The sequence below is a fragment of the Nilaparvata lugens genome, chromosome 2 (assembly GCF_014356525.2).
Source record: "Nilaparvata lugens isolate BPH chromosome 2, ASM1435652v1, whole genome shotgun sequence".
NCBI classification, from domain to species: domain Eukaryota; kingdom Metazoa; phylum Arthropoda; class Insecta; order Hemiptera; family Delphacidae; genus Nilaparvata; species Nilaparvata lugens.
In genome coordinates this window covers 75,030,493-75,044,076 of record NC_052505.1, presented here as the reverse complement: position 1 = coordinate 75,044,076, position 13,584 = coordinate 75,030,493, and the positions used below count along the sequence as shown (strand labels likewise).

The window sequence follows — 13,584 nt, the reverse complement described above, 5'->3', positions numbered from 1 at the left end:
TAACCTGAAGCATAGTCATAGTCATACTATCCACAATCATAATTTTATGCTAGTGCAAAGAATTACTTCCTTGCGTCTGTTCTTATTTATCTCATTGTCCTTTCAAACTCAACATTTCCAAACTAACCTGAAAATTTTCATACTGTCCACAATCCTAATTTTATGCTAGTGCATGTACAACGTAATTCTGTACTCATAAACTTGATTCAAGACTGCAGGAAAAAGAAAGGAAATTAATCAATGAACGAGAAAAGTTTGAGGCGTGCAGGTTCTACTATTTCTTTCAGCTGAATGCAAGTCAAAATAAAGTGATAACTCAAACAGTTTTAGACGTGAGAAATTTACTTGGGGATGAAATATCCCTATTAGAAAATACAAATTGAATTGTATGTTTTCACACTCAAACTCCAATAAGAATATTCTATACATTTTTATAAGAAAAAACTATCAAATCGTGTATATGATAAAACATCGTGGATCATCACATGTTATCTAATCTCATCTTCAATGTCACCTTCACTTTTCTTTAGTACAATAGAATAATTTATTGCTGGAGGGCGTTCATCAAGTTATCACTTAATAGTTTTCAAATCTGAATAAAATCAGTATTTATGAACTGAACTGGGTGGACGAACGTTATTTTAACACTTTTCTATTGTAATGTTCAAATTAATAAAAATGTTCTATTCATCGATTCATTTCAAATTACTATATAAACTAAATACACTGAAAATAAAACGGTGAGATAGAATGTCGCCTGATGAATGATCCTACAAATCAATTTCCATTCTTTCTTTGTTTGATGTTTCGTTGCTATAAGAATACTTTCTTCGTCCTCATCTTGGTCCTCCATCAATTCACTTGCAACCTACGAAGAAAGTCATTACAAATATAAAATAAGTTAAAACTAAAAATTTGAATAAGCATGGGACTGAAATATAGGCTACATAGTTATTAGATATTAAAGTACCAATGCTATGGCTACAGAAAGGCCTAAATCAATACCTGAGGAATATTCCTATGATAGTATTGAGCTAAATCTGGAGGAGAGTTTAAAGTTTACTAAGTTTTAAAAATTACAGTTGAATGCCGTGAGAGCCAATGAGAGTAGCAGATACCTAACGCATTTAATCAGAACTTAATCACGGTTGAATACATGTATATTATTTGTGGCCAATGTCTGATAAAACGGCTTGGGTTAAGTGGAAGAGGGGTCTCTTGTCTCAACTTCATCCACAAAACTTGTAGAATTTTAAAGTGTGATAAATAAATGCAATTATCTATCTATCTATCTATCTAGCATGGAAAAAAGCTGAACAGTCAGTACGCAACATAGACCTATTATGGGCATTTAGTACTTGAGTAGCAACTCTTGTTCCCTAGAGCTGTATTTATAAATGATTTTTGAGATCACACTTAGCTGAGTTCTTATTTTGTTGCTTGACAACTTATGAGTAGGCCTACATTTTTAGTACGATTCTAGTACAAGGCAGCAAAAGTCGAACTCAGTTAAGTTTAAGATAATATTGTTCATGTTTACGGCTTTTCAAAAGTAGCAAAAATTTATTAAAAATCATGATCCTCAATGTGTATTACTGAATATAAAATATAAGCCTTATATTAAGTCTGATTACTCAAACCAAATGATATTTGCTTAATAGTAGAACTTCTCAATTTAATATCAATAATAATCGTAAGAAATATTACCTTTGGTTCAATTTCCAATAAGAATATGGTTTTGAGGACTGGATTCATGACAACCTTGCTGACTGTTTTCGAAAGAAACGACGGATTATATTCAATTACAACCAACGCTCGACAGATTATCACCAGAAATGTTTGAATCAATGTCAAGATTGTTGACATTTTGATGAAAAGCTCTGAAATAAATTAATGGATTTATTTCCTTCTTAGAAAAAGCATTACATAATCCATATAAATTATTAATATTTCTACAGTGAAGTGTCGTTCAGTGCTATTACTGTAACATGTACATTGAAAATTAATCACAACTCTTGACCCAAATGCTATTAATTAGTTTTCTTTATCCTTCCACAAGAATTTTCCGAACTTCACATTTTTCTTATTATCTCAAGTCAAGTTTACTTCAGGGCGACATTTGTTGATAGCATTCAAACATTTACATTACATAACTGTTTCAATTCATATATTAGAACACCCGTATTTCCTGAATTTTGATTTAATAAGACAACGTTTTATGCTTGTCAAATATTTTCTTGACATTTTTAAATGGTGAAAGCCTGAATTACAAATACTCCCACTTCCTAGTGATCTCCAGTTCCTGAAATTTCAGAATGCGTAGGCCTACCTACTCGTATAAAAAGATCAGCTTTTTCCTCACAATAGGTAAACTACTAAATTTTTTCGAGCCACTTCATTTGGAAAATTATTGTGATTATAAATGAATAAGTTGTAGAGAATTTAAATCTTTAATGAATTTTCTAAACCCCTTCATCAATTATTTCTTTATTCTTCATTTGATAATAAATGAACAAAACTCTTACTCTTATATTGGGACTCAATATAATCTTAGTTGTTTTTTCTAATAGATATTGTGTAGTTGTGTGTGAAACTCATATTCAACATTTCAGGTAGGGTTTCCCCTAATTAGCTCTATTCAATTATTTTATATTGATTGGCAATCAATTGATTTGACTGTTTTCAATAGATTTGGCTGTTTACACTAGTGGAGCACGGCATAGAAAAGTCCTATACCGTTACCATTATACGCCAAGAAATAATTTCAAAATAATTTGAAACCTTGACTCACCTATTGTTGGTCGTTGATCATTATATTGAGGCACCAACACGGACAACGACTTGAGAATGTAGAAGTGAATAATAGTAATTAATAGAAGGAGAAGAAATCTCTCACTTGATTGTGGTTCGAGAAAGAACAGAGAAATCGATACTATCAAACTGACTGCAAAGTAAAAAAAATTCTCAATTACTAATCAATACTACAGAGTCATCAGAAATCATAATGAATTTGATTGTTCAACAGTGTAGGATTCATGCAAATTGGAATGAATGAACTGATAAAGTGTGAGTCAGAATAACGGGAGCTTTTCCCGTCATAAAACAAAAATGAGAAGGAAAAACCAATTTCATTTACGACAATGAAAAATTGAAAACTTGTCAGTTAAGAATCATTGATTACATTCATCATTTTCTGAAAATTACTTCCTATACATTACTTCCCCCTGCACATTGAAAATTTGTTGAAGATTCCTCATTGATCACTGCAACATCTTAACTGGGATATTGTAGATTTAATTCAGAATTTCAATTCATTTATTTTAATCGAATCGTTTGCGAAATCCACACTGCACGGCAGTCAATTTCAGCTGTGCGAATGAGTATTGTTCGATAACAATGTAATCTTAATTCGGTTGCGTTTCCTGAGATCGCCACATTTGTCCTCGTGCTCTTTTCTTTTTGTGGAGCTAATTCAAATCAGAAGTGTTCACAATTACTGTGATTGAATTGATAATGATAATTCAGAATGAAATTCACAATATTCCAGTTGAAATGTTGCACCGATCTGAGAAATCACCAAAACAGATTTCAGTATTCGTGCAGGAGGAAGCCTCCAAAGGGTGTAATTTCAAAAAAAAAGTCATTACTGCTTCTTGAATGGCAAGCTTTCAAGTTTTCATTATAATAAATCAAATGATTTTCCCTTTTCACTTTCGTTTCATAACGTTTTTAAAAATTCCCGTTAGTCTGGCTCTCCCTCTATTTGCTAGATCACATTGAGAGAGATGGACAGTGAGTAATATAGAACATTACTCGAACATGAACACAAAATAATTGATTTAATAATTTGAATTTCATAATTAGGTTGAGGAATGTAAATATCATGCAATCCTAAGATTTGAACTAGATCTCATTTTCTTCGAAATAATATCATTTACGCCATTTTGAAAAATTATCTCTCAAGTTAATTATTCATTCTTCAATGTTTTTAATAGCAAAAAAGTGATTTAATTATTAATTTTAATCAACAGTTATTGTTAATCCACAATAGTAACAGTAACTGTTAATTTTTAATTTTAATTAATAGCTATTGTTAATTTACATTAACAGTAAATAACTGTAAAATTAACATTTAAAGTGCACTTACTAACCAATTGACGGTATATAAAAATAATTTGATAACTTTGCATTATTTCGTTTCAGATGAAAGCTCAATAGAATTTGTGTATGATCGTTCTCTGAATGGAAATCAAGTTTCTCGATACTCCAGCCTTCGCATTCAACGGTATCTGCTATCGATTGTTCATTCTGAAAACAAGAAATCAGCAACATCAAAAACACTGTTTCAAAAGAAAACTTCTCCCCTACTTGAAGTAGGTGATTTCTTGGATGAAAATTGCTAATAAATATTTTATTAGATTAAGCATTTTTAGCCAATTTGACTTTGGAAAAATATTGCCAAAGTATAAAGCGTCGATATGGCTTGGTTGTTTAATTAGCTCAATGAGCTAAACTTCTTCCGGCGTTCAAATTTTCCTCGGTCCTCCTGCCAACTAGTCATGACCGTAAACGACAACTTGACACCTCGCACCCTTACGACAGGGTGTCCCCCCGACTAGTTGTCACCTCCTCAGAAAGGATACAACTAGATGGGTATGGCTCACGTCTACTTGTCACCTAAAAAGGGGTTTTAAAAGGGGACAAGTAGTCGGGGTGACACCTATTCGCGTACCTGCTGTTGATCATACTTATCAGCGGTTGAGTTCCACATTCTCTTTTTATCAATGCTAGATAATCATAACCTCTTTTGGACTGATATGCAATCAAAATTCGGGAATGGAATAGTAAGGGCTATGAGCCTGTTTTTCCTTTTCCAATCATTCTATGATTGAGTTGTTTTGTCATTGTTGTTAAATGAATAAATTCATTTCGATTATGATCTTCCCTAGTGCATCCCTTTACATGTCCGAGAAGCTTCATTTCCACCGCCTGATTTTTACTTTCCTTGCCCTATTACCATAGGTAAGGAAAGTATTGCTTTCCGAAAAAAATTAAGGTACCCCAATTTCCAAATTTCTATACGTTTCAAGGTCCCCTGAGTCCAAAAAAGTGGTTTTTGGGTATTGATCTTTATGTGTGTGTGTGTGTGTGTGTGTGTGTGTGTGTGTGTGTGTGGTGTGTGTGTGTGTGTATGAGTGTATGTGCGTCTGTGTACACGATATCTCATCTCACAATTAACGAAATGACTTGAAATTTGGAACTTAAGGTCCTTACAATATAAGGATCCGACACGAACAATTTCGATCTGATGCAATTCAAGATGGCGGATAAAATGGTAAAAATGTTGTCAAAAACGGGGTTTTTCGCGATTTTCTCGAAAACGGCTCCAACGATTTTGATTAAATTTATACCTAGAATAGTCATTGATAAGCTCTATCAACTGCCATAAGTCACATATCTGTAAAAATTTCAGGAGCTCCGCCCCATCTGTGCAAAGTTTGATTTTAGATTCCCAATTATCAGGTTTTAGATACAATTTAAACAAAAAATTCAGAGTGAAGAAGAATGAGCATGAAAATCTCTTCAATTAATGTTCAGTAACATTTTCACCTAAAATTGAAAATAAGCTCGCAATTCAAGAAAATGTTATTATTTCAATTACACACTGTTGGCAACGGTTGATTCTATTAACTGATTCACTATGAAGAGATAGCAAACTTCGTGTGTCTCCAGCCTTATTGCCCTGTCACCAGCTGGCTTGGATCTTTGAATAGTAGACTTGAGATGCGCGGGAACACTAGCGTCAGGTGATAAATTTTCATAACGGCAAGGAAAGTTGTGTGAGTGCGCCACACAAGATTTTTATTCTTATTTATTAGACAATACCCATTCTTCGCTTCCATTATTAATATTAAGTATAAAGCATTATTGATAGTTAGATTCATCTTTGCGAAGATGAAATATGAAGCCTTCAGTTCCAGCTACGAGTTCTAAAAAAAATTAAATAGAAAGTACAATTATTGAGACAATAATATTGATAATTCTCGATAAATAGGAGTGGTTATAAGTGAACTCTAAACATATAAATGCCGGCCAGGATAGTAAAGACGACCAAGGCGTTACACCCTTCAGTCTGATAGCGCTACCTGGTCGTGGGTTCGAAACCCGCCGGTAGACATGAACGTTTGACCATCTCATTAAATAACCCTCTCACTCTCCATTATCCAGGCACAAGCAAAAAGCTCATATAGGAAATAATAATAAAAAATGTTAATATTAAATGACATTATTTATTCAATTGTTATTATTTTATTGCATCTTATTTCATTCAGAAATGGTAGATCATTTTGTGAGAAGTTCTCTGAATATAGTTTATTGTAATGCTTGATTTGACAAAATAAAATTATAATTTAAATTAATAAATTGTATACTTTATACATTTTTTCGGTGTTCATAATTTTAAAATGTATTGATCCTTGAGTTTTAAGCATAGATTCTTATAATTATGCATGTTTTAATAATTTAATATGCTGATTAACTATAACGCCTGAATATCTATTTTATCGATTTTACTCTTTCAACTGGTGAACAATTACTATTGTTATGACCAGATTTAGATCTTCTAACTCTACAGGCTATCCACTTCTATTAGCTAGCCTATTTAGTTGTTGTTATTTGCAACACTGTAAACAGGCGTCACATGACCATCCGTGTTATCCGGTTCTGGCTGAAGTATGACATTCGTGAGGTCCTTGACGGCTTAAATTATATATTCAGGCGAGCTGGACTTTGTACCAATGCACCAACAAAAAGTCAAACAAATTTACTTTTTCTACTAACCCCAGTATAAAAAACATTGACCAGGTCATATTGAACTCCAGGGCCGTTGATTGCTGGGCTGATGAAGTAGACAGTGCAGACTTTGGTGTCATGAGGCCAATCTGTCAGGTCACTGTGGCATGCTTTCACCGTTCGGAAAGTGATCACAGTGGCTCCAACCACTACGCCTCTACTCAGCACGATTGCGTGGTTGCGTTCTTTCTCTCCTGATCCCAGGTCTAGCATTGTCGATCTGAAAATTGTTTGAAATCGGAAAATAATCATATTACACGACGATAAGTGCATGCGACAAAAAACTGAAATTTTGGCAAATAACTTTAAAATTGGATTGAATCATTATGCCTGTATGAAATATGCCTCATGACAGTAAAACTGAATTATTGAAGAAGGATGTTGATGTAATAAAAAATTTAAAATTTTACAAAAAATCAATGTTTACAATGCTGATATCTACATAAATTATAATATGTATATAGTTGTGATTATGATTGAATGTAAATGGTAGCCTAATAGGTCTGAAGCGCTCCCACATCCAACATGAAATCTGTCAATACACATCAGAGTCTATCAAGAAATGGATAAATGAATAAATTTCCTCCTCAAATTACATAACATAAAATTATAAATTAAATAGTATTTTGGAAATTTTACTGTCACGTTTCCAGTAGTGTGATCAGATAGACAAAAAATAATTAACAAGGTAATAAATACATTATGAAATATAATAATAGAAATAAATAAAACTAGTATAAAGTAAAAATTAAAAGATGTGCGTCTATTCTAGGATTGTAATTTGAATTACTAAAACATTACAAAAACTACTGCCTGTAGCGCATTAGAAAAAAAACAGCTAAAAACCAAAACTGGGGTAAGTGTAATCTGTGACTGATTTGGAAAGAAAGATGGAGTAAAAATGGAAATAAAATTTATTATTAGAATAATAAATTTCATAAATGTCAAATGAAAACCAGAAAAAAGAGAAATTTTCACTTTCATTTTGTCTTTGGCAGTAGTTTTCAGACTTTTTGGTGGTGGTTCTAATATCATTATGAAGCTATTTTTAAAAAATCTATTAAAACTGAAATATGCATGTAAATAGAATCAAATTATTGAGAGAAACATTTTATTTACAGTCAAGGTCAATACATAATTTGAAACAAATATTGGTTTATTTTCTATAATTGATGGAAATGCGACTGTCACAATGACCTAGAAATATTAGATTATTTTTGCATACCCACCTTAGTGGTACAGCTACATGAGTGAAAAATGGGTTGAATTATGTAACACTCCATATGGGTATGTTCTGCTATGACTCAGAACAACTAGTTTCCAGTACACCTAGTCATTATTGTAAAGAAAAACAAAAGCAATCATGCTCTAATTACCCAGCTTTATAAGCAATGTTTGGCACTCCAGACCATATCTTATCAAGACTGATTGAGAAAATTTGTTTCGAAGCCAGCCTGATGTCCTTCCAAACCTGTGAAGTTTTAAACAAAATTATGAAAAATAATTGTACCAATAATTCTATCTAGGAATAGTTTTTGATTTCTTATATCTAGATCATAGGAGAGGAGTTTCAATTATCAAATCTGTAAAACTTTCAGAAATGTTCACACAAATTCCACTTCCAGAACACTTGGTCGAGATAATTTTATCTGCAGAACAGCTGCTTTGGAGAAGTTTTCAAAATAATAGAATTTCACATCTTCCGTTCCCGATCTCAGGAAAAATAGATACCCTACCTGACCTACCCAGTATCAGTACCAGTATCAGTATCAGACTCAGTATCAGTTGAGACTTCGAACGGAGCGGTTGTGTTTTTCGATTCTCCGTCTATCGGCTCTTATCTTGTTTTTCGTTCAAACCAGTATTGTTGTGAAAATGAGTTGTGTCAAGTGTCACAAAACAATTAGAAATAGTGTCAGTATTAATTGCAGTTTGTGCAATGCTGAATTCCACTCTACATGTGTGAATTTGAAAGCTGAGGAAGTCAATTTCTTCCGAGAATCAACAGACACAAAGTGGAAATGTGATGTTTGCACTCGTGAAAGAAGAAGAAGCCTGCACAGGTCGGAAGGGAGGGGTAATTCTGAGGCTGATAGTGATAAGGTGAAGAGGTCGGGAGGATCAGCCGTAGCCACCCCCACTTCTGACTGTCTTTCCCCTTTGGACTTACAGCGCATCGCAGCTACTGTCAAAGATCTGTTAACAACCGAAATAGCTAAACTTATTCAAACTGAACTTGCTCCTGTTAGAAAAGAAATATCCGAATTAATAGTGTCCGTGGACTTTCTGTCTAATGAATTTGATAGTTTCAAGAAGGATTTCTCAGAAGAGTGAAATAGAATCTCTCAAACGTGAAATCGCTGAGGTAAAAAGTGAAAATACGATAATTAAAAATGAAATGGCTGAACTTCAGCGGTATACACGTAAAGACAACTTGATTCTGTCTGGAGTTCCGGAATCGAAGAATGAATCTGTGTTCGAAGTGTTTGACCAAATATCTAATATTTTGGGAAGCTCGATGAAATCTAAGGACTGCTTGAGCATAGCTCATAGGATGCCTGGTAGGGTGCAGGGCGCAGTAAAACCCATCGTCTACAAGTTCATTAAGCGGCAGGACAAATTAGCATGGCTTAATGACTTTAAAAAAATGGCTAGTAAAGATAAATCTGGTCCGGGTATCTCGACCAGTGTTGTGAACAAAAAGCTGCCAGCTGGGCGTATTGTGGCTCACGACCACCTGCCACCTTTCTTCCTGGAGCTCTTCAAAAAGGCCAAACAACAAGCCTCCACCAAGGGATACAAATTTGTCTGGATCAGGGACGGCAAGATATTGTTAAGGAAGGTCGAGGGAGGACAAGTGCTACATATTCGAGACGAGAAGGACTTGAGCAAGATAACATAAACTTTAAGCATGAATATAACAACCATTACAGGACATAATTTTTTTAAATTCCATTCAATTTAATAATGAATACTCAATATAGTTTCGATGAAGTAATAAATTTGGAATGTTTTGATACGATAGAGAATGATGATATTATTAGTTTTGATTTTCGTTCTAGTATAGATGGTGAAATAACAGATACTGTTGATTTTTTAAATATTATACATATGAATATTAGAAGTATCAATAGGAATTTTGATGAGTTTGTTTATATTTTGCAAAATTGTACAATAAAGTACGATATAATAATTCTAACGGAAACTTGGATGACAAAAGATAAGAATTTTGATTATAGCATAGATGGCTATACAGTTATTGATAAGCCAGGGCAACTGAATAATAGTAATGGATTATGTATTTTTGTGAAAGAATCGTTTGATGTTCATTATCTTAACTTTGAAAATTCGGCTGCAGATATTATTGCGATTAGATTAGTAGCTTTTAGTCACCCTATCACATTATTGGCAGTGTACAGATCTCCATCCTCAAACATAGAAACTTTTCTAAATGACTTAGATGTGAATATGTCTAATATTCATAAAAACGAAAATGTTCTTCTTATTGGAGACTTAAACATTGATATTTTAAGTAACAGTAATTTATCAACTGAATATAGCAGTCTTCTGCAAATGCATGGTCTGCAATCCCTGATAAATAAGCCTACTCGTATTTCAGGTCACACAAAAACATGTATAGATCATATATTCTGGAAAAATGTTCATTTTGGAGAGAGTTATGTACTGAGCTCTATACAAAAAACCTGCATAACGGACCATTTTTGTACAACTTTTCATTTGGGAAATCCAATAACAGTTTTAGAGAAGAGTGGAGAGATCTTTACTGAGAAAATTAACTACATGAAATTGATTGATAAGTTGAAGGGGGAAGCTGGGAAACTGAAACTTGCTTCAATGAAATCAATGTGAATTTAGATGATAAAGTTGATAATTTTTACAGTAAACTAGTTAGCTACATAAAATCTTCCACTGATCAAATAAAAATTAAAAACAGGAATAGACCTCTAAAAAACTGGATCACTCCAGGACTTATTAGATCTATTAGGGAAAGAGACAAAATGCATAAAAAATTAAATAGTCAACCGTTCAATCAACAACTGCGGAATAAATACAAAACATACAGAAATACATTAAATAAACTTATAAAACAAACTAAATTCGATTATTATAGAAATAAAATATCGCTTTCCAAAGGTAATAGTAAGAAGACATGGGAATGTATTGAGGAAATTTTAGACAGAAAACGTGTGTATAAACCACCTGACATCGACCCGGAAACGCTGAATAAATATTTCTCTGAGGTAGGAAGAACTTATGCGGAGAGGATTGATACTGGGGATACATTGCAGTTGGTACATTCACAGAATTCACATTGTGATGCGACTAACACTCCAAATTCATTTTTTATGTACCCAACGAGCTCTGATGAGGTATTGCTTACTATTAAAGATTTAAAAACTAATTCTTCTCCTGGGGTGGATGGACTAGGAAATATATGCTTAAAAAATATATCAGAATACATAGCGAAGCCCTTGTCGATAATATTCAACAAATGTTTTGAATTAGGCCATTTTCCATCTCATTTCAAAATTGCAAAAATAATCCCTCTGTATAAATCAGGTGCCAAAAAAGCTCCTGAGAACTACCGTCCCATAAGTCTTATTAGTAACCTATCTAAAATATTCGAGAAAATAATTAAAGTACGAATTATAAAATATCTAGAAAAATATCAATTTATAGCTGGTAATCAGTACGGTTTCCAGGAGGGTAAATCCACTGAAGACGCTATGACTGAACTGGTTAGAATAGTGACCGATAATTTCCAGAATAATAAAAAAACATTGTCAGTGTATCTGGACTTGGCTAAGGCCTATGATACCATTCCACACAATACCCTTCTGAACAAATTAGAGAGAATAGGTTTCCGTGGACCAGTGTTGAAGCTATTTAAAAGCTATTTGAGTAAAAGAATCCAGACTCTTGGTTCTAGTAAAGTTACACTGTCAGAATATGGCCTTCCACAGGGGACAGTAATCTCGCCGATTTTATTTTTGATCTATATTAATGATCTTTTGAGGATCCAAATGAATGGTTGTCATGCAATCTCCTTTGCTGATGATACAGCCCTAATATTTACAGCATCTAACTGGCGAGAGGTCAGGAGTTTGGCAGAATCTGGTCTGGCCCAAGTTAAGATGTGGCTAGATCACCACACTCTAACTTTAAATATAAGAAAAAGTGTTTTCATGATTTTCTCACCATCTGAAAGGTCCATACCTGCAGACATATTTCGTAACGGAATAAAAATTCACTCAGACTGCTGCGCCTATCATTATAACCATAGTGAAGGCTTACAGGAGGGAGGTGGAGACTGTGCATGTCAATCATTAGAGAGAGTGAGAGAGACCAAGTACTTAGGTGTGATATTAGATTCTCAACTAAAATGGAATACGCACATAAATAAGACTTGTCAAAAATTGAAACATATTATCCACAAGTTTTACAGATTGAACGGTCTGGGAGACTTATCTATTTTGAGATTAATATATTTCGCTTATGCTCAGTCTGTATTTCAGTATGGGATTAGGGTTTGGGGTGGAGCATTGGACACACATTTCAACAAAATTTCCTTGATTCAGAGACATATAATAAAAGCTGCCCTTGGTCGACCCAGACGATACCCCACACATCTTATTTTTACAGAATTCCCAGTCTTAACAGTTAAACAACTTTATGTGAAAAATATTATACTTTATATAATTAAAAACAGAAACCTATTCACACCACAAATCAGAACTTATAATTTTCGAATGCAATCCAATTTCCAAATTAACAGAACTGACCTTACTGTATGCCGGAGACAATTCACATATATAAGCAATAGGTTGATCAATTTAATACCATCGAACCTAATTACAAGTAAGACAACAAAAACTAATATAAAAAAATAGCAGACTGGATCAAATCAATAAACATAGCTCATTTTATACACATATGAAGTACTTTTAACAACTTTTTTTAAATAATTAGGTCCAAGTTCATTTCTTTTTTTCTTTTTCACTTCAATAAATTTGTTAGTGGTGTATTTTGTTATTGATACTCGCTGCCAGCACACAAACCTTAGAGGTTTTGCAGGCAGCGCCTATATAATAAGTTTTATTATCAAAGTTTATTTTTATGTTCTTATAGAAATTGTTTATATTAATGTGTAAAACTTTGTATTGTCTATTTTGATTTGTATTTTCGATATTATGGCAAATAAATTTGATTTGATTTTGATTTGATTTACCCTACCTAACCTACCCCCCAACACTCCTAACCTATTTAATACTAAAGCCAATCACGCACAAAGTCAGAGAGCCAGTTGCACAGAAGCCGGTTAAATTTTAATCGTGATTAATTCCACGAGAACCAATCAGAGAAGCCGTTTTATCAAAATGAAATTAATCACGGTTAAAATTTGACCGGGCCAGAGTTCGATTCCTGACCGGGTGACTTTCAACAATATTAGTTATAAGCTTCTATGAAAGATGAACAATAAAAAATAAATAACTAAACTTTTCGTCAGAGATAATGGAAAAAACTGCCCCTGCTAAGCTCGAAGAGCGGACCTATTACCTACTCAACGGGGGTGAAGAGGGCGAAGCGCGAGTCAATAAAAAATAAAAAGAATAATAATAATTTCTTTTAGAAAATGTACTGTACTTGAGATACTTGTAGGTACTGTACTTGAGATAAAAATGACAATACATGAAATAAGCAATTTGAAAA

At 33.4% G+C, this 13,584-nt stretch overlaps 1 protein-coding gene across 1 annotated transcript in view; it reads right to left on the bottom strand.

Moving 5' to 3' along the window:
- Positions 1 to 321: 321 nt before the first annotated feature.
- LOC111054848 (WASH complex subunit 3) overlaps positions 322 to 13,584 on the bottom strand; it is a 29,048-nt gene continuing 15,785 nt past the window's right edge. Inside the window, exons 5-10 of the mRNA XM_022341961.2 lie at positions 8,229 to 8,323; positions 6,841 to 7,072; positions 4,152 to 4,308; positions 2,792 to 2,944; positions 1,708 to 1,880; positions 322 to 868 (exon numbers count right to left, since the gene is read on the bottom strand). Of these exons, the coding sequence (XP_022197653.1) occupies positions 701 to 868; positions 1,708 to 1,880; positions 2,792 to 2,944; positions 4,152 to 4,308; positions 6,841 to 7,072; positions 8,229 to 8,323 (978 nt within the window). The 3' untranslated portion in view covers positions 322 to 700. The remainder of the gene's footprint in view (positions 869 to 1,707; positions 1,881 to 2,791; positions 2,945 to 4,151; positions 4,309 to 6,840; positions 7,073 to 8,228; positions 8,324 to 13,584) is intronic.